Source organism: Ursus arctos, unplaced genomic scaffold (genome assembly GCF_023065955.2).
Source record: "Ursus arctos isolate Adak ecotype North America unplaced genomic scaffold, UrsArc2.0 scaffold_12, whole genome shotgun sequence".
Taxonomy (NCBI): Eukaryota; Metazoa; Chordata; class Mammalia; order Carnivora; family Ursidae; genus Ursus; species Ursus arctos.
The window spans coordinates 62934455-62954390 of record NW_026622786.1 but is presented as its reverse complement, the minus strand read 5'-3'; the positions used below and the strand labels follow the sequence as shown (position 1 = coordinate 62954390).

Genomic DNA, 19936 nt, shown 5'->3' with positions numbered 1-19936 from the left:
AGCCCCCCACGGCCGCATGATCCCAAGGGCCTCCAGGTGCCCGTGCTCTCTTGTCCTCATCCACCTTGACCACAGCTCAGCCCCCATCCCCTGAACACCTACCCAGCCCAACACCCAGTGAGGGTGGGTAAGAGATGTCCTTTGGGGGAAGTTATGGAAAAGGGAGGAGCGGCCGTCTGTGCTTGGGCAGGGCAAGGGCATGGCCGTTCCCAGGCAGGTGATGGGCTCGCCCCTTGCCCATTTCCTGCCCAGCCGCATCCACGCCTCTCTACCACCGCAGTTCCTGGGGAGCTGGCTCCACGGAAGCCCAGCAGCCAGCCCACCAGCTGCTGCCCCCTCCCCATGCAAACCCTGGCCACAAAGCACCCTCCCCCCCAGCTCTGCCCGCCTGCAGTGACAGCCTCTTGGCACCAGCTCTCCCCTTCCCTCCATCTGTCAGGAATTGGTGCAGACAGACTGTGAGAACCACAAGAGGAAGCAGCGGCTCTGTTTGGACCCCTCCCCCTCCCCCTGCCTCGCCAGCGCTCTCCCCCTACCCCCCTACCTCACGTCCATCCTTTCGGTTCCCCCCTCCTCCCTGTGTCTTCCTTTCCCTTCCATCTGTCTCCATCTTTTCTTACTGATGAAGACATTGACGAAGCAGAAATGGGGAGGGAAGAGGGGCATCCAGCCAGTGACCCCCACTTACTTGTCACCACCGTTGGCCACCCGTTTGCTTTCATCCCTCCATCCTGCAGGGCTCTGGGCTCAGTGTCTCCCTCCAGGCAACTGGTGCAGTAAACCCTGCCAAGCCCACGTCCCAGGGGATACCAGGAGCCCCGAGGCAACACGTGGGAAGGGCCCTGTAAACTGTAGAGCCTTGTGTCCTCCGCTTCTTCTATTTAACATGGGAACACTCCTTTCGGGAGTAGCAAGGACAGAATGGGACATAAACAAACAGAAAAATGCCTTAAAGAATATGGCAGCAGGAAGGCAAGGCAGGGTCATCAAGGTAATGATCCTCACCATATCACCGTGTGGGGGGGCACGGAAGAGCTGGGGACACCGACGCCCAGAGACGGCAGTCACAAAGCTGCGTTAGAGGCAGGACCGGCACAATGGCCAGGCGCCCCGGCCCTGCCCACACCAGCACCCCGACCAGGATGCTCCTAGGTCCTCCACACCTTCCAAGGGGGCTCTCTGCCTCCTTGAATTCTCCCAAAATGTGGGAAGGGATCAGCTTTACCCTTATTCTCACGTGAGCCCCGCACAAGTGCGGCAGCAGAACGCACAAGTACGGGGGCAGTCCCGCCGCCGACCTGGAGGGAGTTCGCAGGACGCAGGGAGGCTGGGACATTTAGCTGGAAACCCAGGACAGTTGTGAGCACCCTGGGACAAGTTAGTCACACTGGGTGGGAGTAGGCACTTGGCAACACCAAACTGCTTGGCAAATGAGGGCGTGGGCATTTCCCCTGAAAAGAGAACAAACCCTGTGCTCACTCCTGCCCCGTGAAGCTTGGCCCACGGCCCTAGAGACCAGATGGAAAGGACGTTCTGGTCTCGCTGCAGTTTCAGGGCCCTGCAGGGCCATGTCTGACCCCAGACACAGCACAGATATGCCCAAGGGAAAGGGGAAGTGTCTTGGGCCCCCCACCCCTTTCACAGCCAAGGTAACACAAGGTTCCAAGAAGGAAAGCCAATTACAGGAGGTCACACAGTGAGTTAGGTGGCCAACATTCGGAAGACAGGGCCTACTTTCCATCTACGGGTCCTCCCCAGGTCCTGGCAGGGCACGGGCATAGAACAGGCATTCAGCGAACCGTGGGGCTTGGACTCAAAGGCTCCACACCAGGCGCTTCCCTGGGCCTCACAGAAACACCCCTGCCTGGCACGTGTAGCCTGAGGAGTAGAAACAGGGTGGGAGGGGCACTGGGCACATGCAGAGCCGGACAGAGCCCCACCCCGGCTTCCTCCCCCCTTCCCCTCCTCAGGCCCTGGCCCCAACCCCTGAGGCCTGTGGTCTGCTGTGAACCAGACTCTTCAGCAGACCCTCCCAGCACAGAGTGGCAAGGACAGAGAGAAACACAGGCACGGACAGCCCAGAGGAGGCCTGGACCCACCTGGAGCTGGAGGGAAAAGCTCCCTGGAAATAGTGACTCTTGAGATAAAGGGCCATTGGACAAGCAGAGAAAGAACCTTCCAGGCAGAGGGAACCACATGTGAGAGTATGATGCCCCTGTGACATTACTCCTCATTTTGGGTCCTGCTAGAGAATACAGTCATGGCATTTGGGGGGCAAGTAGATGGTGAGTTCTGGGGCTGGAGAGATACTAGGTGCACGTTAGGTCTTGAAGGGCCCTGAATGTCAGTCAAGCAGACTCGATCCTCTGAGTGGTAGATGCCCCCGTAGGATGCTGCACAAGGACAGGACAAAGCTCTGCGTGTCTGACAGCACTTGACTGCAGAGCAGAGAACGGACTGGAGCGGAAGAACAGAGATGAGGTTAGCACTGCTACAGTGGCCCTGGGAGGCCACGGTGGGATGGGGAAGCAGTCTGGATTTGCAGGTGGCAGGGGAGGACTCTAAGGACTTAGCAACCCCCACAAGTGAGGGAGACAGGGGTAGCGACGACTCGCAGGTTCCTAACCAAGGCCGGAGCGGTGCCCATGCTAGCTGTGAACTGGCCTCAGGGGCAGAAGAGACCCATCTGCAGCCCCAAGTGCTTATGTGCTGGGCCGCAGGTCACTGGGGGTCTGGGAACGGCTGCCCTGCTAACTAGGAGACCAAGATGTGTAGGGCTGTCACTTGACCTCTAGGCATGGCACATCTGTCTTTACTCTTTACTTCCCTGGGAAGCAGGTCACAGTTAGACAAGGTGGCTTATAGAGCCTGAGGTGTGCAGCCTGCCAGGCACCAAGAAGCAGTGGCCCAAGAGGAGACTGGGCCTTACCCGAGGCCTCATAGGATGTCAGTGTCATAGCTGGGAAGGGGTGCTGGGCAGGTGTGGGGGGTGAAAGTGGGAAGCAGTATCTCTGAGCAGAGGCCCCAGAAACAGAGCAGGTCACAGGACGCAGGCCTGGTCTTACTGAAAAGGAAGACAGATTTTTCTAACAGAAAGAGCTATCCAGGAACAGAAAAAACTCTCTGGTCAATTAGTGAGTTCCCTGTTCCTAGAGGTATTCAAGCAGAAGCTGGACATCACCCATTTCCACCTGCAAGGCTGCTGAGGGAATTCCTGCATTGGGATGGGGTGGGAAGGCTCCTTTGGCCCAATGAGGCTGCGCCCCAGCCCCAGGAGCCACAGCTCACTCCTTCACTCACTGAACACATATCCACCAAGGCCTGCTCTGTGCCAGGCTGGGGGCAGCGGGCACCAGAAGTGGGTGGAGCAGAACCAGAGGAACCTCCTCTCTCAACATTCCCCGCCCCCATCTGGAGTAGGGGGTGGTGAGGCTGGCGCTGGGCAGGGGACAGAGGATGGAGGCCCTGGCTGCCCACACTCCACGTCCCAGGTCTGCGCGCTCCCCTCTAACGGACCCAGCACCCTTATCTTGCTGGGCACATGTGGAGCACAGGGCCAAAGGCTGGGCAGGGTTGGACACAACGCAGCCTTCTCCTGCACCCCACCCCTCCCAGAGGTCCCCGAGGCTCTGGACTCATTTCCTAATGAAGTCCCTGGAAGAGCTCTTCCTAATTAAACTAGGACAGTAAGTTCTGGCCTGGGGCCACAGGGAAGAAGCAGGGACAAAGGAGGCTTTTTGGGGGCTCCCTGACTCCTCCCATTCCATGAGGCAGTGCAGCAGCTCGGCCCAGGAGGGGATTCCTGAAGGACCAACGGGAGATGGAGGCTCAGAGAAGGAGGTCAACACAAACCTAGCAAATCTTGAATGGGGCACTGACCATGGCTCAAGGGCACTTCGTGCTCTTCCCGAATTAACTCACAGTCCTCCAACCACCTTGTCGGGTAGGTACTGATGTCTCCATTTTACAGACGAGACAAGGGCTCAGAGAGGTGAAGTAACTTGCCTAAGGTCCCCCAGCTAAGAAGAGGTGAAGTATGGACTTGCCCCCACGCCGCCTGGCTCAAGGCTCTGTTGTCATCCGTGTCACAGTGGAGCCTCTCACGGATGACGCAACACACGCAGGGGCGCTCAGAGGTAGCAGGGCCTGAGGGATCTTCACATCTGTGGCTCCCGCAATCTGCACAGCCAGCAAAGGTCTGGAGTCAGGCAGGAACGAGCCAAGGAATCTGAATTTCAAGAGCTGCCCAAAGGAACTCAAACTCCAGATCCAACCCTAACTCCCTCCCAGCACAGATGGGGAGACTGAGGCCCAGGGGAGGACAGAGACTTACCCCCATCACTCAGTGAGTCAGTGACAAGGAGAGACTACCTGGTTCCTGGTGTGAAGGCACTGAGAGCCTGGGGGACTGGCTTTCAATAGGGTTCAGTTAACCACCAGAGCCCTCTGCTCCCAGCTGGAGCCCTATGCTGGGAGTGTGGGGAGGCCAAAGGCCGGGGCGGGGGGGTGGTGCCGAGAGGCCGGGAGAGGGAGTGGCAAAACGCAGGGGCTGCAACCACACAGGCTGGCAGAGCACTGTGCCCTGGTGCGGCCCAGTTCCTGGCTCTGTGGGACCCAGTGAGGTCTCAGGCACGGGGCAAAGGCCAGGAATTACTTACTACTCATCGTACGAAGGCCTGAGGTTCTGCTTTGAGGGACTGGCCCCAGGGCCCCCAACTAGGATGTGGAAGAACTACAGGCAAAACCCAGGTCTGGGGGACTGAGGGCCACGCTTGCTCCTGCACCCTTGAGAAGCAGGCAGCTGTGGCAGGCAGGGGGCGGGGACAGGACACCATCACCCACGCCACGGATATAAAGTCGTTCCGGCTAGCTCACGGGTATTGAAGAATCAGCCTAGTCAGACTCACAAGAAAATAAACAGGCAGAAACCCCCAAGGGGATGTAGGGAGCGCTGATAAACAGCGGCTCTGTCTTTGTGTCTATGGCTCAGGCCATGTGTCCTGTGGGAGAGGCTGATTTCACAGACCCTGCTCTGGCACTCCTGGCCTCAGGGAACAGGGGCAGCTCCTTGTACCCCCCACACCTTGGGCCTGGCCCACGGCAGACTCCAGCTCCTGTGAACACCCTGGCTCTTAAAGGAAAACAGAAGATACTTAGAGAACTGGGTCTGAGAGGGATGCCCTACTCCCAATGAGCAGAGACCCCAAGAGAGGCAGGGACCTGCCACTGTCACTCAGCAAGATGGGAGCTGGGGTGGGGCAGAGGCGGGCCCATCCTCTGGGTTGTGGGGTTTACATCAACCTCAGCCCTCTGGGTGGGGGCAGGTGGGGACCAGACAGAGGGCCGCAGGCTGGGGCTTAGTGGGGAGAGGCTGCTGTGGCGTGGCAGGGGGCAGGCTGGGAACAGAGGCTGCTGGCGCCTCTCCAGCTACAAAGAATTCCCTGCCACAAACACCCAGTGGGGGGCTTTGGCTTTGGCTCCGCTCGGCTGCCTTGGCGGGCGTGGGAGGAAGAACGTCACCTTGACCCTGCGGCTTTCGTGTGTCCAGAAGAGTCACCTGCCTCCTGGTACACACCCGGTCCTGGAGCACATACCCCCCCACGCACACACGTGTGCTGGTGCACGTGGCTAGACAGGGCTCTGAGGGCGACGGGGGCAGCAGAGGGCTGCTTGGGGTCCAGGAAGTAGAAGAGGGAGGGACGAGCACTGGCCTGAATGTCCCTGGCTTCAGGCCACCAGGAAAGCCCACCCTTGGCCTCCAGCTATTCACTTGAGCAGCTTAACCTGGCCCTGACGGGGTCTTCCTGCTTCTCATCGGCTGCCAACTCTCTGATGTTAACCTGGACTCGTTGGCGGAGTAAGGCCCTTTCCGGATAACTAACATGCCAGGCCCGTAGTGAACCAGTTCTCCTTGGCCTCGTCTGCTTAGCCAGCTCTCCCAGGCCACCCGGGAAGCAGTCACCCTGGGGCCCCCAAAGCGGACGGGAGCGGAGTGAGAGGATTCCTACAGACCCTCCCAGTCCGCGAAGCTGCTGTTCTCCCAGACAGGCAAGTTCTCCCGACTGGCCAGCTGACCTACATGCCGCCATCCGAGCAGCTGCCCCTCTTGTGTCCTTGGTGGAGGAGGAGGGAAGCTGCTGACAGTCCCTTCGGCTGGGCTGTTCCCTGTGCCGGGATCATAGGGAAGGGCAACAGGGATGCTCATTTTCAGGGCCAGGGTCTGGGCAGAACATCACCCTGCACACCTGAGAGGCGGGCTTATTATCCTTGTTTCACAGACCAAGGACCTAAAACTCAGCATGTAAGACCCACACCAGGAACCCTAAAAAGTCCAGCTACCCTCCATCTGCCTGCCCAGAATCCACTCAGGGAGCCAGCTATGTTCCCACTAACCCTTACCAGGCAGTAAGGAGCTCGAGGGCCGCAGGTCCCCCACCCCCTGGTCAGGACTAGTCCTGAGCCAACTCCAGGGAGAAGGAGTCTGCTCAGAGTGCTGGCTGCAGTGCAGGCGGAGCAAGGACCAATGGGTAAAGGGGAAATGAAGTTCAGAGAGGGAGAAACACTTGCCCAGGGTCACTCAGCAGGTTGCACGCAAGAGACAGAACCACTATTATAATGCTGCGAGGATGGGTTCTACAGTATCTGGAGAAGAATGAAGACTGGTTTTGTTTCCTTTTGTTTTCCTTGGTGGGGGTGGGGAGTCCTTGGGGCCAGAACACAGTTGTCCTTTCTCCTTGCTTGGCTTTGTGTGGCCTGGATCTGGCTATTTTGTCTGCCCCATGGGGCCAAGATGAGGGGCCCTGTGCTCGAGGAAGAGGGAGGTCCTATGAGCTGCCTGCCTGGCTGGGAAGGGCTGTGGGGAGTTGGGGGTGCGACAGTGAGGTGGGAAAGTGTCACCCCGAGAGAGCAATATGGTAAGGATGAAAATGGACATGCTCAGCTGTTTCTTTCCCAGGAATCCGTCCTGAGGACGAACGCACAAAGGTATATAGTGCAAGGACGCATATCCCAATGCTGCGTGGAGCACGAGTAAAAACAGCAGCAACTAAATACATGTCAACCAATAGGAGACTGTGTTGTTAAGTTATGGAAGATTCCATATGCAATGGATGATTCTCTAGCCCTTGCAAATGGTGCTAGGCCGCTAGTGTAATTGACAAGGAAAGCCATGTTTGGCATGGGGAGAAAACAATTAGCATTAACACATCCTCATTTTTGTTAAAAGAAAAAAAAATAAATAATACATGTGTTCATGCACGCCAGCTCACAGGCAGAGAAACACCTCTGGGAGGAGATGTTGCTTCCACGATGGCAGAGCTGAGGGGGCTGTTATCTTCTTCTTTTTGCTTTTCTGTATCGCTGGTGTTTTTCTTAAAATTCCAAGTATAAAATTATTTTTACATAATCAAAGTGATTTCTTTTTAATTTTTTTTTTAAGATTTTATTTACTTATTTGAGAGAAAGAGCATGCACAAGTGGTGGGGGAGGGGCAGAGGCAGAAGGAGAAGCACATGGGGCAGGACCCTGGGATCATGACCTGAGCCAAAGGCAGACGCTTAACCGACTGAGCCACCCAGGTGCCCCATAATCAAAGTTATTTCCATTGGAAAAATAAAATCAGTTGAGGCGGGTTTTAGCTTCTGCACTGCCAGCAACTAGCTGTGTGGCCCTGGAGGAGCCCTGGGCCTTCCCTAAGCCTCAGTTTCCTCATCAGGAAAATGAGGACGATGATTAACTCCTGCACCACCTTCTTCCGAGGATAGCCACCAGGCACAAACTGAGAAAGGCCACACTGTGTGGTTCTCACAGGCTGAGAGGGCTGGCGCTGAAACCGTCTCCACAGCCACTGGGATTAAGTTCCTTGTGGCACCTCAAGGCCAGTGACCAGGGGATCTTGGCCACACAACCACTCCTGTGGACCTAGACTAGTAGTCCCCAGACAGGTTCTAGGCTGTCTGTCCTGCCATGTTCCAAGGGGCAGGTGTGGGGAGGGCCTGAGGGGTCCTGGGAACCAGGAGCCTCATGGCCCTGCCTCTCTGGGTGAGTCTTCCAGTCACCAGAGGGCATTCTGAGGGGCCTGATGGTATGCTGAGTTCTGCACCCCAAAAGCGGCCAGCTTGTGGGCATCTGGGCTGGGCCCTGCCAGGGACACAGAGGTCAGACCAGGTACAGCAGGTAGGGAGCTCACAGCCAGGGCCCCTTCCTGAGCCACTCAAGCTATGGGGTGATTCCTGGGGTCTGTGACATATTGCAGTTTGTGGGAGGACAAACACGGCTGCGGGGTAAAACTACTGCTCAGGGCCCCAGCTCACGCTGAGGGCACCCAGGGGCCAGAGCTGCTCAGGAAGGAGCTAATTCACCCACTGGTGGCAGGGGCCAGCAAGAAGGATGCCCAGGGTGCCTGGAAAGGAAGCAAGGCCCCTGGGGCCACTCTCGCTGCTGTCGTGACTGGGATGTGTGAGTACCTGTCACTTCCTTTCACTTGTGACAGACTGCAGCCAGACAGGCATGGCCCAGTCCTGCCACGGACCAGCCGGCCTGCCCGGAGCAAGTGACCTCACCTCTTTCCTTTGTGAAGTGCGGTAATGATCCTTCCCTGTCCTGGCTGAGGAGGTCTTGCCTGAGAAAGTCACTCACTGACTCCTATTACAGTGAACGTCAGGATTTTGGAGGAATTCCCAGCAACCCAGGGCAGGCAGGGCCCAGCGTGGGAGACCCAAGCTTCTTGTGTAGGAGCCTGTGCCCAGCCCTCATCCTGAGAACACCTTGTTCCCTGATCCAGCAGGGAAGAGAGAGGGCGGGGTGGCAGGGGAGAGGGGGGAGCGTACTGTCCCGATTCAGTCTAGCCCAGGAACTGAGGACACTCTGGTTCTGAGGATGGGTCCCTGATGAATCTGGGGCCGATTTCTGGAGACCGGGGCCTTGGCTGCAGTTTCTGAAGCCTGAGGCTGGAAAAGCTCCCATGTTTGCAGGGTGAGCACTGGGAAGCCCACCTGCACGTGCAAGGAGGCAGCCCGGGTCCTGTGTGACTGCCAATGAGCCACTCGTGCTCTCTGGGCTTCGAGGGACCCAGCTCACAAGATGGAGCCTGACTAAGGTCCCTACAGGATACCCAGCTCACTTCTTGGGCCTCAAGGGCCCCCATCAGCTTTTCACCCTCAAAACTGGGTGACATTTCCTCAGTCACGTTTATTCATTCACATGCCATCCCCCAAATGCCTCTTCTGTGCCAGGCCTCGTGGTTCGCTACAAATTGCTCAGACGCTCCCAAACAACCCGGAGTTCCTGTGATGGGCTTGACTCGGGTGCACAAAGCCATGGGCATCCGGACGCAGAAGAGGTTAGGAAGCTGGGGAAGGCTCCATGGAGGTGGCAACGAGCTAGGATGGGTAGTAATCAGTAAGTGCAAGACCGAGAATCGGGGACACACCTCGGTGGTCTCAGTGGATGGTCCTGATGACTTGGGCTCTTGAACTTTCCTGGAGGAAGCATCCTTCTACTCTTAGAGCGACGCACCTGTACCAGCGACAGTTTGCCAAGTGTTCAGTTTCCCTATCTGTACAGGTGGAACAGCAATCCCCACCTCCCAGGCAATGGCCAAGAGAGGCCTTGGAAATTGTGGAGGGTCATTCCCATGGGAGGTGGCACACGGGGCCCCTTATGTTGCTGCTCCGAGGGGTCTCTGGAGAGGAGAATCCCTCCCAGGCCAGAAACCCGTAGCCTGGGGAGGCACTGCTGGACATCACTGCCATGTACCCACTTTCTCTACATCCTCTGAGCCCCAGGCCCTCTGACCGCAACAGAGTAGACGAGTGCTCAGAGAGGAAGAGTCTGAGGAAGAGTCCAGGCTCCAGAACAAACAGAGCTGAATCAAATCCTGGCTCCACCACTTAAGCCTCATGACAGTGCCAAGTCACTTCTCTCTGAGCCTCAGTTTCATCACCTTTAAAATGGGAATAATAAGAAAACAGCTCTCCCAGGGTTGTGAGTAGCAAAGCTAATGCGTGCAAATGTGCAACGCGGGGCCAGGCATGGGTTAAGCAGCCGATATCTGTTAGAGTAATTCCCTCTAGGGAACTACTTTCAGAGTCCCCAGCGGTCAGCACAAGGCTGGCGGAGCGGACAATGTGGAGGAGGATATGAGACTGAGGGAAGCACAGGGACATGCTGTGGGAGCTCAGGGACTGGGGGCTGGAGGACAAGGGGTCAGGGAAGGCAATCGGAGGGAGGAGGCATCTCCACTAGGCCTTCAAAGACTGGGTGATGGGATATGCAGGATCTGTGGGGCCCCAGGTCTGGCTTCCTGGGGACGGAGCTGGCCCAGGGCTCTGACTACTAACCCTGGCCCTACTTGGTTACATCCCTTGAGGGGGACACAACCAGGTCCACACACCCCCCTGCTCCTTACCCTCGCCCCAGGGGGCATCTCTCTGCTTCACCTACTGCTGCTATTTCCCCAAGGAGGGAAAAACTGTCAAGCCAGCTGCCTGCTGACACCTAGAGAGGACGGGCCAACCCACCCTAAGGCCTACCGCACTTGGGATCCCCGCAGGCCTGAGAAAGCCAAGGAGCTCACGGAGCAGAACTCTGTCCCAGGAGCACCTGTGGGAAGACGCCAAACACTCCTAAGGCCTTCAGGGACCGGCCCTGGATCTAGAAGAGAGGGAAGTTTGGGGCCTGCTAGGCAGAGCCCTGGGGGCTGTGGGGCTTCCTTCCCTTCCCAGGCACAGCCAGGGGGAAAGGAACACCAGCCAGACCGGACAGAAACCAGCCTTGGGACCATCACAGGGTGTGGGGGAAACCATCCTCTGCTTCTCCCAGCGCCCCCGGCCACTCATCCACCGAGGCCAGTCAGGCCTATTTGATTCATTTCTTCCCTCAGCCCCTCCCTGGGCACCTTTCTGTCATTTCCACGTCCCTCTAAATGGCCTTGGGACCACATCCACCATGGCTGGGTAACCAGCTGCAGGAACCTTCAGACCTCTGGCTAAGCAAATGGGGGCAGGGGAAGCAGGGGGGTCTTGGGTGGCCTGCAGAGGCCCTGCGACAGTCAGGTAACAAGAGACCTCAGTGAAGCTCCTCCCTCCGAGAATGATCACACCTGTTACCATTCATTGAACACCAGCTGCTCACCAGGCACATTATCTCATTTAATCTTCACAATCTCTTTGGGAGGGAGGGACTATTATCGCCCCAAACACCTATCAATTAAAGGTCAGAGCTGGGATAGAAAACCTTCTGTGTCTGATTCAGGGTTCCACTGAGTTATGATTTCAACACAGCTCCCTATGTCCCCTCTCTCTCCCAACTCCTGTGTCTTGGCCTTGGGGATAAAGGGTAGCAGGGAGGGCTTCCCGGAGGAGGTGACACCTGCACTGAATCTTCTAAGATGGCAATAAGAAGGTAGCCAGCAGAGGGAGCAGAAAGAGTGTCCCAGGCAGATGGAGTGACATGTGCAAAGGCGTGGAGGTAAGAAGACGTAGGAAGGCCAGAGTGAGAAAGAAGCTACAGTTCCATGTTGCAGGCTCATAGGAAGAGGCTAGAGGGGAGTGGCAACAGGAGCCAGTCACGGAGCGCCTTTATCCTGTTGGTATGTGGGAGGCTCAGGAAGACTCTGGATGGTGGAGTTGCCTGGTCAAATAGGAAATCACAGTTCAGAGAGGAGTAATACTGTTTGTCCAATGACTCCATCCAAAAAGGAGATGACGCTGGGACTGGGGTCCGGAGTGTGAGAATGGGGGCCGAGGCCAGGCAGTGCTCTGAAGGCTAGATGCCGGCTGCAAGCCCCAGCTGGGAGCCGTGGCCGAGCTTTAATTATTTACAAGGCTGCTTCCCAGCAAGACCCGGTGCTCCTGCAGTCCGGCCTTGCCCAGCTAATGAACTCTCAGCCGTGGGAGACTTCGCTGCGCCCACTCTTTATTAAACCTGGGATGGAGGGCTGATGGGGTCTGGGAGAACAAGGGCGACCTAAAGAAGTCTGAACAAGGGGGAGGAATTTGAGCACAAAACCAGTCTACCTGTATCCCCAGCCTGGCCATAAAGACAAGAGCTGGGGGGTCCGGGGGGAGGCTTGACGTCATCTCAAGCGGGAGAAATGGAGGTCTGCGAGGACGGGCCCGAGGTCATCAGCTGGTGCTGGAGACAGCACAGGTGCCATAGCTGGGCGCCTGCATTCACACCCCAGCAATTGCACTTAAAAACCATATACCCTCGGGCCAGTTACTTGCTCTTTTCATAAAATGGTGCTAATGCAGGTATTTCAGAGGCTCGCTCCGTTTTACCGAAGCGAGGAGCACGAGGCGTGTAGAATCTCAGCGCGCCTGGGCCAACGCAAGTGCGCAGTGAATGTTCCTTGTTGTTACTCTGGGAGCAAAGGGCTGGCCAGAGACCAGAACCCCTGTCTCTGCCCCCAGACACTAAGGAGCAACAGGAAACAGGCCAAGGAGCCAACTGGCCTACGTGACCAGGTCCTAAGCTGGGGATCCCACCCCACTTCGCCTGGCTGGGCCGCCCTTGGGCTTCCTTGAGCCTAGCCCTCAGGCTTCCAGCCTTTTCCTCCACTTTGAAGGTCTTTGAGTCTGGAACTGAAGCCCCATGAGCATTTATTTCACTTCCCCATCCTCCCTGGTCTATCGGTGTCTCTGCTAAGTGCCAAGTCCCACCCACTGTGGGTAAAGATCAGGGCTTAACGGCCCTTAGTTTGCGTTTTTGCTCCAACCCTGAGGAGCTATGTGACTTTGGGGGGAGTCATTTCACGTCTGTGAACTCCTGTTTCCTTCTCATTAATATGGGGACTGTACCAACTATTTTTAAATGGTAAGCCTTGTCAGAATGATATTAGTTATCATCTTTGAAGGCCTGGCTTAGCGGTCTTCTCCTCCAGGAAGTCTTCCTTGGCTTCCTCAACATAAAAGCTTCCTCCCTCCAGCCTCCATCACCTTTTGGTATTCTTGGGCTGCATTCTGGCCCCTTTGGGGGCTTGCGCTCATTTTGCCTCACCCAGACTTCACTTACAAATTGCAATGACCATTTTGCAGGCCCAGAGAGGTACAGAGGTGGGGTGGTTCAGGATCTCTCATGGGGTAGAAGGGTTGGAGTGCCAAAGGACAGGATCAGATATAAGGCAGAGAGGCTGCTCAGGGAGGAGCCAACAGACTTGAGGGGAGGGTAGTTCAAGGAAATGCAGTTTGGGCAGGCAGCCCAGAATGGGGGCAGGGGGGAAACTCCCCACAAGGGGAAGGAGGGGATGATGAAAGACCACTTTCAAACACGTCGCCCAACAGAGCCACCCAAAGCCCCCACCCGCATCCTTCGACATTTCTCTTTGTGGGTCCTGGGGTTCCTTTCTTTTCCTTTTTTTTTTTTTTTTTAAGATTTTATTTATTTATTTGACAGAGAGAGTGAGAGAGCACAAGCAGGGGGAGCAGTAGAAGGAGAAGGAGAAGCAGGCTCCCTGCTGAGCAGGGAGCCCAATGCGGGGCTCGATCCCAGGACCCTGGATCACGACCTGAGCCGAAGGCAGATGCTTAACGGACTGAGCCACCCAGGCTTCCCCTGGGATCCCTTTCTAAGGGGCTCATCCATTCCCTTCTCTTTGCCAACCTCTGAAGACGTTCCACACATATAAACTATGATGGGGGAACAGCTGCCCCATTTGGCAGACGAGGAAACAAGCTCAGAAAAATTAAGCCATGTAGGACTGGTACTAACCAGAGCTCTCAACCTTTCCACTCCAAGCCTTCACCAACTCTGTGCCTGTGACCCTACCCCATCGACCTCAGAAGGACAGCAGGAGCCCAGATTGGCCACGAGACCTCCCCTGGTCCCATCTGGAGTCACCTGGACACCTACTCCTTCATTCCTCTATCTCGCCCAGAGCCTCACATGGAGACAAGAAGCAACAGGCCCAACAGGCAGAGCATGGCTTTCCAGTTGCCGGATCACGCTCTCGGGTCCTTCTGCACCATGCTCCCCACTGCAGCAGACAGTACCCAAGCCAGGAGGACATCCTGACCAAGTTCTGTCACTCTCGGCTGGGTGACCTTGGGCAAATCACCCAACGTCTCTGAGATAGCATCCCTATCTACAAATGGGGATGACAAGACACCCCTCACAAGACTTGTTCTGCAGAGCCAGGGAGAGAAGGTAAAACCAACCCAGAATCACAGTTTCTATCTCCCTGCCCCATCCTCGGCACTCCCGCTGTGAGGGGACCACAGAACAACTCCTGGGGGTGACACTCACTATAATATTTCACCCCAGCACGCCATTTTCATCATTTCAATAGTCCTGGAGAATCAATGGTGCGGTTATGATTAAGCTTCTTGAAGCATTAAATTCAAGCTCCTACTTAGCAGCTCAGTAACTGTGGAGCAAGTAACTTAATCCCTCAGCGCCTCAGTTTCTTTAGCCTGGGAAATAGGCCTGCTGAGAAGAGTGGAGGAGTTTATGCGAGAGAAGCGCTCACCGCGGGGCTGGCACACAGCAAACAGCGTGTGTTAGTCGTGTGACTTCCCATTACATTACTAGAACTGGTCCTCAAAAACAGGCCAAGAATCATGAGCCCAAGTGGTCAGGTGAGGAAATGAAGACAGGAGGGGAAGATGCACCCAAGACACAGAGGCAGCTCTGGATTGCATCTGAGAATGAATCTGGAGGCTGACTGGCAAGCCCACAGAAAACCTCAAGGACTCAACAATGCCTGTCCAGGTGTCCCTCTACCCCTCCTGCCACTGTGCGGTGGTGTGGATCTGTCCACCTGTTGCCCTCCTGCACACCCTGTGGGCCTCCCCAGCCTGTGGGGTGGGCCCCTTCTCCGAAGTGCCCCAGTGCTGGCGCAGGCAGGCACTCAGTAACCATGAATGTATGACCACCTGTGTCTGCTTCTCAACAGTCCTGTTTTTCTGTTCCTGGAGCTACACTCCTTCACGGCAACTACCTGCTAACTCACTTCTACCCCACAAACATCTGAAACCATAAGAAAGAACTTTCAAAGCTCTAGCGCCCGGGTGTACAAGCAGTACCACACTCCGCAAAGGCGGCCTGCCACGTGCACACCGTCACCAACTGAGGGCTCACGTGCAGCCTCGGAATCCCTGGCCCTCTCCAGGAAGCAAACTCTCCTGGCCCCCTCCTTCCTGGTCGGCCCCATGACTCATGCCCGCGCCGGGCTAGCAGGAGAGCGTGGTCCGCTCACCAGGATGGCACAAAAAACCTACACCATGACTAGGCAGAAAAGCAGCGGGAGCCAGCCTGCGCCCGGGCCTCAGAGGCACTTACTTCCCAGGAGATGCCCGCGGGGGTGTGGCCGGGGCGGGGCCAGGGCAGGGCCCTTGCACCCCGGGCGCCTGAAAACTGCACACCCGCGAGCTCCACGATTGGCCGCTCTGGCCACGGGGGCCTATGGGGTGGTCCTCGCCTGGCCAATCAGGGGCCCCGGGGAGCCCATTCATTCACAAAAACCCAGCAAGGCGAGCCCCGGAATTGCCTAGAACTTTGAAACACCGGCGCGTTCCGGGGGGCCGACGCAGGAGTCCAGCAGGAAGCTAGATACTTGCAGGGACGACCGCGTCCCTGCCCACGGTTCCGGCCCGGCGCGCCCTCCTCCTGGGCCACACCAGCCCCGGGCTCCGCCCCGGACCCCATGAGGACACGCTGGCCGCCCAGCTCAACGCTGGGTCGCTAGGAGCCACCCAACGCTGAGGAAGGCGGCGCCAGGGCAGCTTCCCGGCAGTGAGGTCCAAGCAGGTGGCCGGCGCCCCCCTCCCCGCCCGGTTCCCTTCCTCCCCAGCCGGCCACTCACGGCAGTCGTCCTCGTCGCTGTTGTCCGAGCAGTCGTCGTCCTCGTCGCATCTCCACACGGAGGGGATGCAGCGCTCATTCCGGCACCGGAATTGGTCCTCTTCGCACTCTTTGACCGGCCCTGTTCGGGGGAGAAGGGGGCGTGAGCCGGATCCGCAGACAGTGCAGTCCAGGCCGCGGGGAGGGGTCTACTGGCGTGAAGGAAAGGAGCGATGATGGAGCCAACGACCTCGGGGGCCTCGGGCGCCCTCGATCCGGAAGGAGGGCAGAATGGTAATGCGATGGCGGGCTGCTCCGTGGCACTACGAAGCCAGACACAGTCGGTGTCACGCGACTTGGGTATACCCCCCATTTGGAACACTCACCCGCACTCACGGCCCATAGTCAGAGATCTACGCAGACACAATCCACAGGGAGCCCCGAACACGCCGCGACACACGCACTGGGCGCTGCGGGCACAACCCCCTCGCACGCAGCCCCTTTCTCCGCCGCGCGCAGGGGTCGCCGGAAACGCATTGTCAGGCGGGGAAGTCGCCCGGCTCAGCTCACCGCCGCCGCGGAGCGCGCGTGTCAAATAAATCCCTCTGGCTAGAATCACGCAGCCCACCCGAAACCATCAATGACCACCCGCCACACACAAAGTTCCCGGCCCGCCGGGCCCCCACTGGGCCCATCCCCCAAGAGCAGGTGCCAGAAGGCAGAACCAACGACACCGGGAGCCGTGGGGGCGGGGGTCGAGGGCAAATTAAAGGATAGCTGGGTCCCGAGAAGCCTATCCCACCCAGGCCCGGGCTCGGGGAGCCCAGCGCACCCCGCAGCCCGGTCGCCCGGCCGCGCTTTGTTGGCCTCTCCGGCGGCGCAGAGCCGGGCGGGGGACCAGCCTCACGCACCTTGGCCGCCGCGCTGTGGATCCGCCGCAGCCGCCGCCGCCGCCGCCGCCGCGAGATGTTGGAGCCGCAGCAGCAGCAGCAGCAGCAGCAGCGGCGCCAGCGGCCGGAGCGCGCCCCGCTCGGGGCGGCCCATGGCGGGCCCCGGGCTCCGGCCGCCGCGCCCCGCGCACCCCGTGCGGCTGCCGCCGCCGCGCCTCAGCCCGCCGAGTCCTTGCCGTGGCGCCGGGGCTGCCGCTGCCCCCGCCGCCGCCGCCACCGCTGCCGCCCGCCCCGGCTCCTCGGCTGCATTTCAAGCAGGTTCCGTGACGCTCGGCGGCGGGGCGGGCTCAGGCTGGGCGCGCGGCCCCGGCCCTGGGCGGCCGCCGCCGGCGCGCGCGCCCCCTCCCGCTGCCGCCTCCGCCCCCACGCTCCTCCCGCGGCTGCCACCTCTCCCTCCTCCCTCTTGTCCTTGGTCCACTCCTCCCTCAGCTAGCGCGCGGTAACCCAGCTGAGGACCCGCTTGCGGGCTGGGCGCCGCAGATGCTGGGATGAGCCGGGCGAGGTCCCTGCCCAAGAGGTAGCGGACAGGCCAAGGGAAGAAGCCCTGGGTGCCTGGAGGAGGTGACAGGCTAATAGAAGGCTGAGGGGTGCGTAGGAGTAAACCTGGGTGGGAGGGTAGATGTTCCTGGTGCACAGGCCTGTGCAATGTGCACGTGGGGCAGAGGTGGTGGTGGTGGATAAGGGTCAGCATACCAGGACGTGTGAGATCAGGGAGCAGCTCGGGGAGCTGCACTGGGCCTCTGCACCCCTCATCCGCTACCACCCAGATACAATGCATGCGTGTAGCCAGTTGTGTGCCCATGTGCCTCTGTGCATGTGCTCATGTGACCATGGCTGAGGATGTGAGGCAGGTGGCTCGGGCCTGGCACACAGACTTTATACATCCATCCTCTTCAGCATTCTGCATCCGGCAAAGGGGCGATCAGGGGCACCTGCAGGACAACACCTAGTCTTTGCTGTGATAGGGAAGGGAGGAGACTGGGGGCCTCCACAAAAGGGATGTGTTATTCCTGCTTGTAGGGAATGCACACCCAGGGCCTCTGTCCACCTTTTGTATAAAGGAGAAGCCCCCTTCTCTGGAAGGTCACAGCCCCACCTCACCCATGCCGGGGTGCAGAGAGCTGACTGGGGACTAGATTTTTCCTGCCTGCAGTAAGTGAGGCTCATTCGGCACAATCTTCTTTGGAGAATGAGGTTTGAGGGCATCGGCCACTAAAAGAGACAGACTTAGGGGCGCCTGGGTGGCACAGCAGTTGGGCGTCTGCCTTCGGCTCAGGGCGTGGTCCCGGCGTTATGGGATCGAGCCCCACATCAGGCTCTTCTGCTAGGAGCCTGCTTCTTCCTCTCCCACTCCCCCTGCTTGTGTTCCCTCTCTCGCTGGCTGTCTCTATCTCTGTCGAATGAATAAATAAAATCTTTAAAAAAAAAAAAAAAGAGACAGACTTACAGGTGTCTGGGCCAGTGTAGGTCCACCCTCCCGTCTCCTCCTGCCACTTCACCTCCATGGCAGAGGGACAGAAGAAGGAGCTTCGGGAGTTGTTAGTCCCAGGCCAGGAAGCCACTGTTTACCAGCAGCCCTATTCCTTCCCACAAAGGGCAGCCCCTTGGCAATGGCTTTGGCCACCTCATAGGAGAGGGGCGCAGACCCCAGAGAGCCCAGCAGGCGTTCTTGCCATTAGCCCTTCTAGCCTTTGTTCATTCAGTCATTTAACAAGTACATCCCAGCCCTGCTCTGTGCCAACCCTTCCTGGGCCTCAGGGTGCCAGGTGAATCAGACATGGTACCAGTCCTGGTGAAGTCCCTGCCTGGTGGGAAGACAGACCATCCACACAAGGGCAATGGAGTACATGCCTGCTTCCAACAAAAACTTAGGGAGCACCTAAGTTCGTGCCCAGCATTATCTGAGGCCCAGGGATACAGTGTAGAAATACAGGAGGTCTCCCTTTGTTCTCCTGCAGCTTACATCTTACTTGGGAGAGACAGACACAAAAGCAAGAAAACATAAAAGCTAATTTCAGATCATCATAACGGCTATGAGAAAAAATAAAACAGGGTGATATGGGAGTGATGGGAAATAACCTTAACAGGTTCATCTAAACCGTCTTCATCTAGAGAAACTGGTTCCCGCCTCTGGTTCAGTTTCCTCATCTAAAATGGGAAAGATGACAGCACTCCTCTCGCAGAACTGTGAGGGTTATAGTAGACGAGATTATGTATGCGCAGCATGAAGCATACAGTTGGCACATAATAACTTAGTTATGTGACTATTATTCAAACAGAATTCCCGGGGTTCAAAAACCCCTGGCAACTTCCCAACACTCAAAAGAATAAAGATTGACTGCAGGCATTCTTTGACCTCCCCTCCAAAGGGGGACCTTCGCTCATATGGTCTCCCTCAGATCCAGCTGCCAAGGTGGGCAACTCCTTGTTTCTCAACAGCCCCTCATCAGAGGTTCTCCAGGCTCCTCTCAGTCCCCAGCCAGTTTGGGCCACTTCCCTTTCCTCCTAGTCAGCCTGTGACCTCCCTGAGGACAGAAAGCAGCTATCCTGCATTTCTGGGTCTCTGGCATGGGGCACATTTGACCAATATTTGTTTCTGCCTTACCGAAGGTGGGCATCATCCCTATTTTCAGAGGATAAGTACAAGGCCTGGCACATAACAAGCCATAACATTAGACAAATGATGGCTAAATACTTGAAAAAGCTAAAAGGTAAACCATAACAAGTAATAATAATAACTACTTCTTGCTGCACACTTGCTGAGGGTCAGGTACCATCTGAGTGCTTTATTTATTTTTTTTTTTAGGATTTTATTTATTTATTCACTTATTTGAGAGAGAAAGAGCAGAGAGCACAAGCAGGGGGTGGGAGGAGAGGGGCAGGGGGAGGGGGAGAAGCAGACTCCCCGCTGAGCAGGGAACCTGACGTGGGGCTCAATCCCAGGACCCCGAGATCATGACCTGAGCCAAAGGCAGATGCTTAACCGACTAAGCCATCCAGGCGCCCCATCTAAGTGCTTTAAATGCTTTAACCCATTTAGTCCTTATAACATCCCCGTGAGGCAGGTCATATATTTATCCCATTTTACAGATAAGCACACTAAGGAATGGGAGGTCACACAGTTAGTAAATGGCAGAGCCAGCATTTGAACCCAGGTGGTAGAACTGGGAATTTTTTAGGGCACGTAAGTTGGTTAATTCCAGTGA

The 19936-nt window shown here is 57.3% G+C and overlaps 1 protein-coding gene across 1 annotated transcript in view; it reads right to left on the bottom strand.

Moving 5' to 3' along the window:
- Positions 1 to 16824, bottom strand: part of LRP8 (LDL receptor related protein 8) — a 78985-nt gene extending 62161 nt beyond the window's left edge. The window contains exons 1-2 of the mRNA XM_048220609.2: positions 16692 to 16824; positions 15803 to 15922 (exon numbers count right to left, since the gene is read on the bottom strand). Of these exons, the coding sequence (XP_048076566.2) occupies positions 15803 to 15922; positions 16692 to 16824 (253 nt within the window). The remainder of the gene's footprint in view (positions 1 to 15802; positions 15923 to 16691) is intronic.
- Positions 16825 to 19936: the final 3112 nt, after the last annotated feature.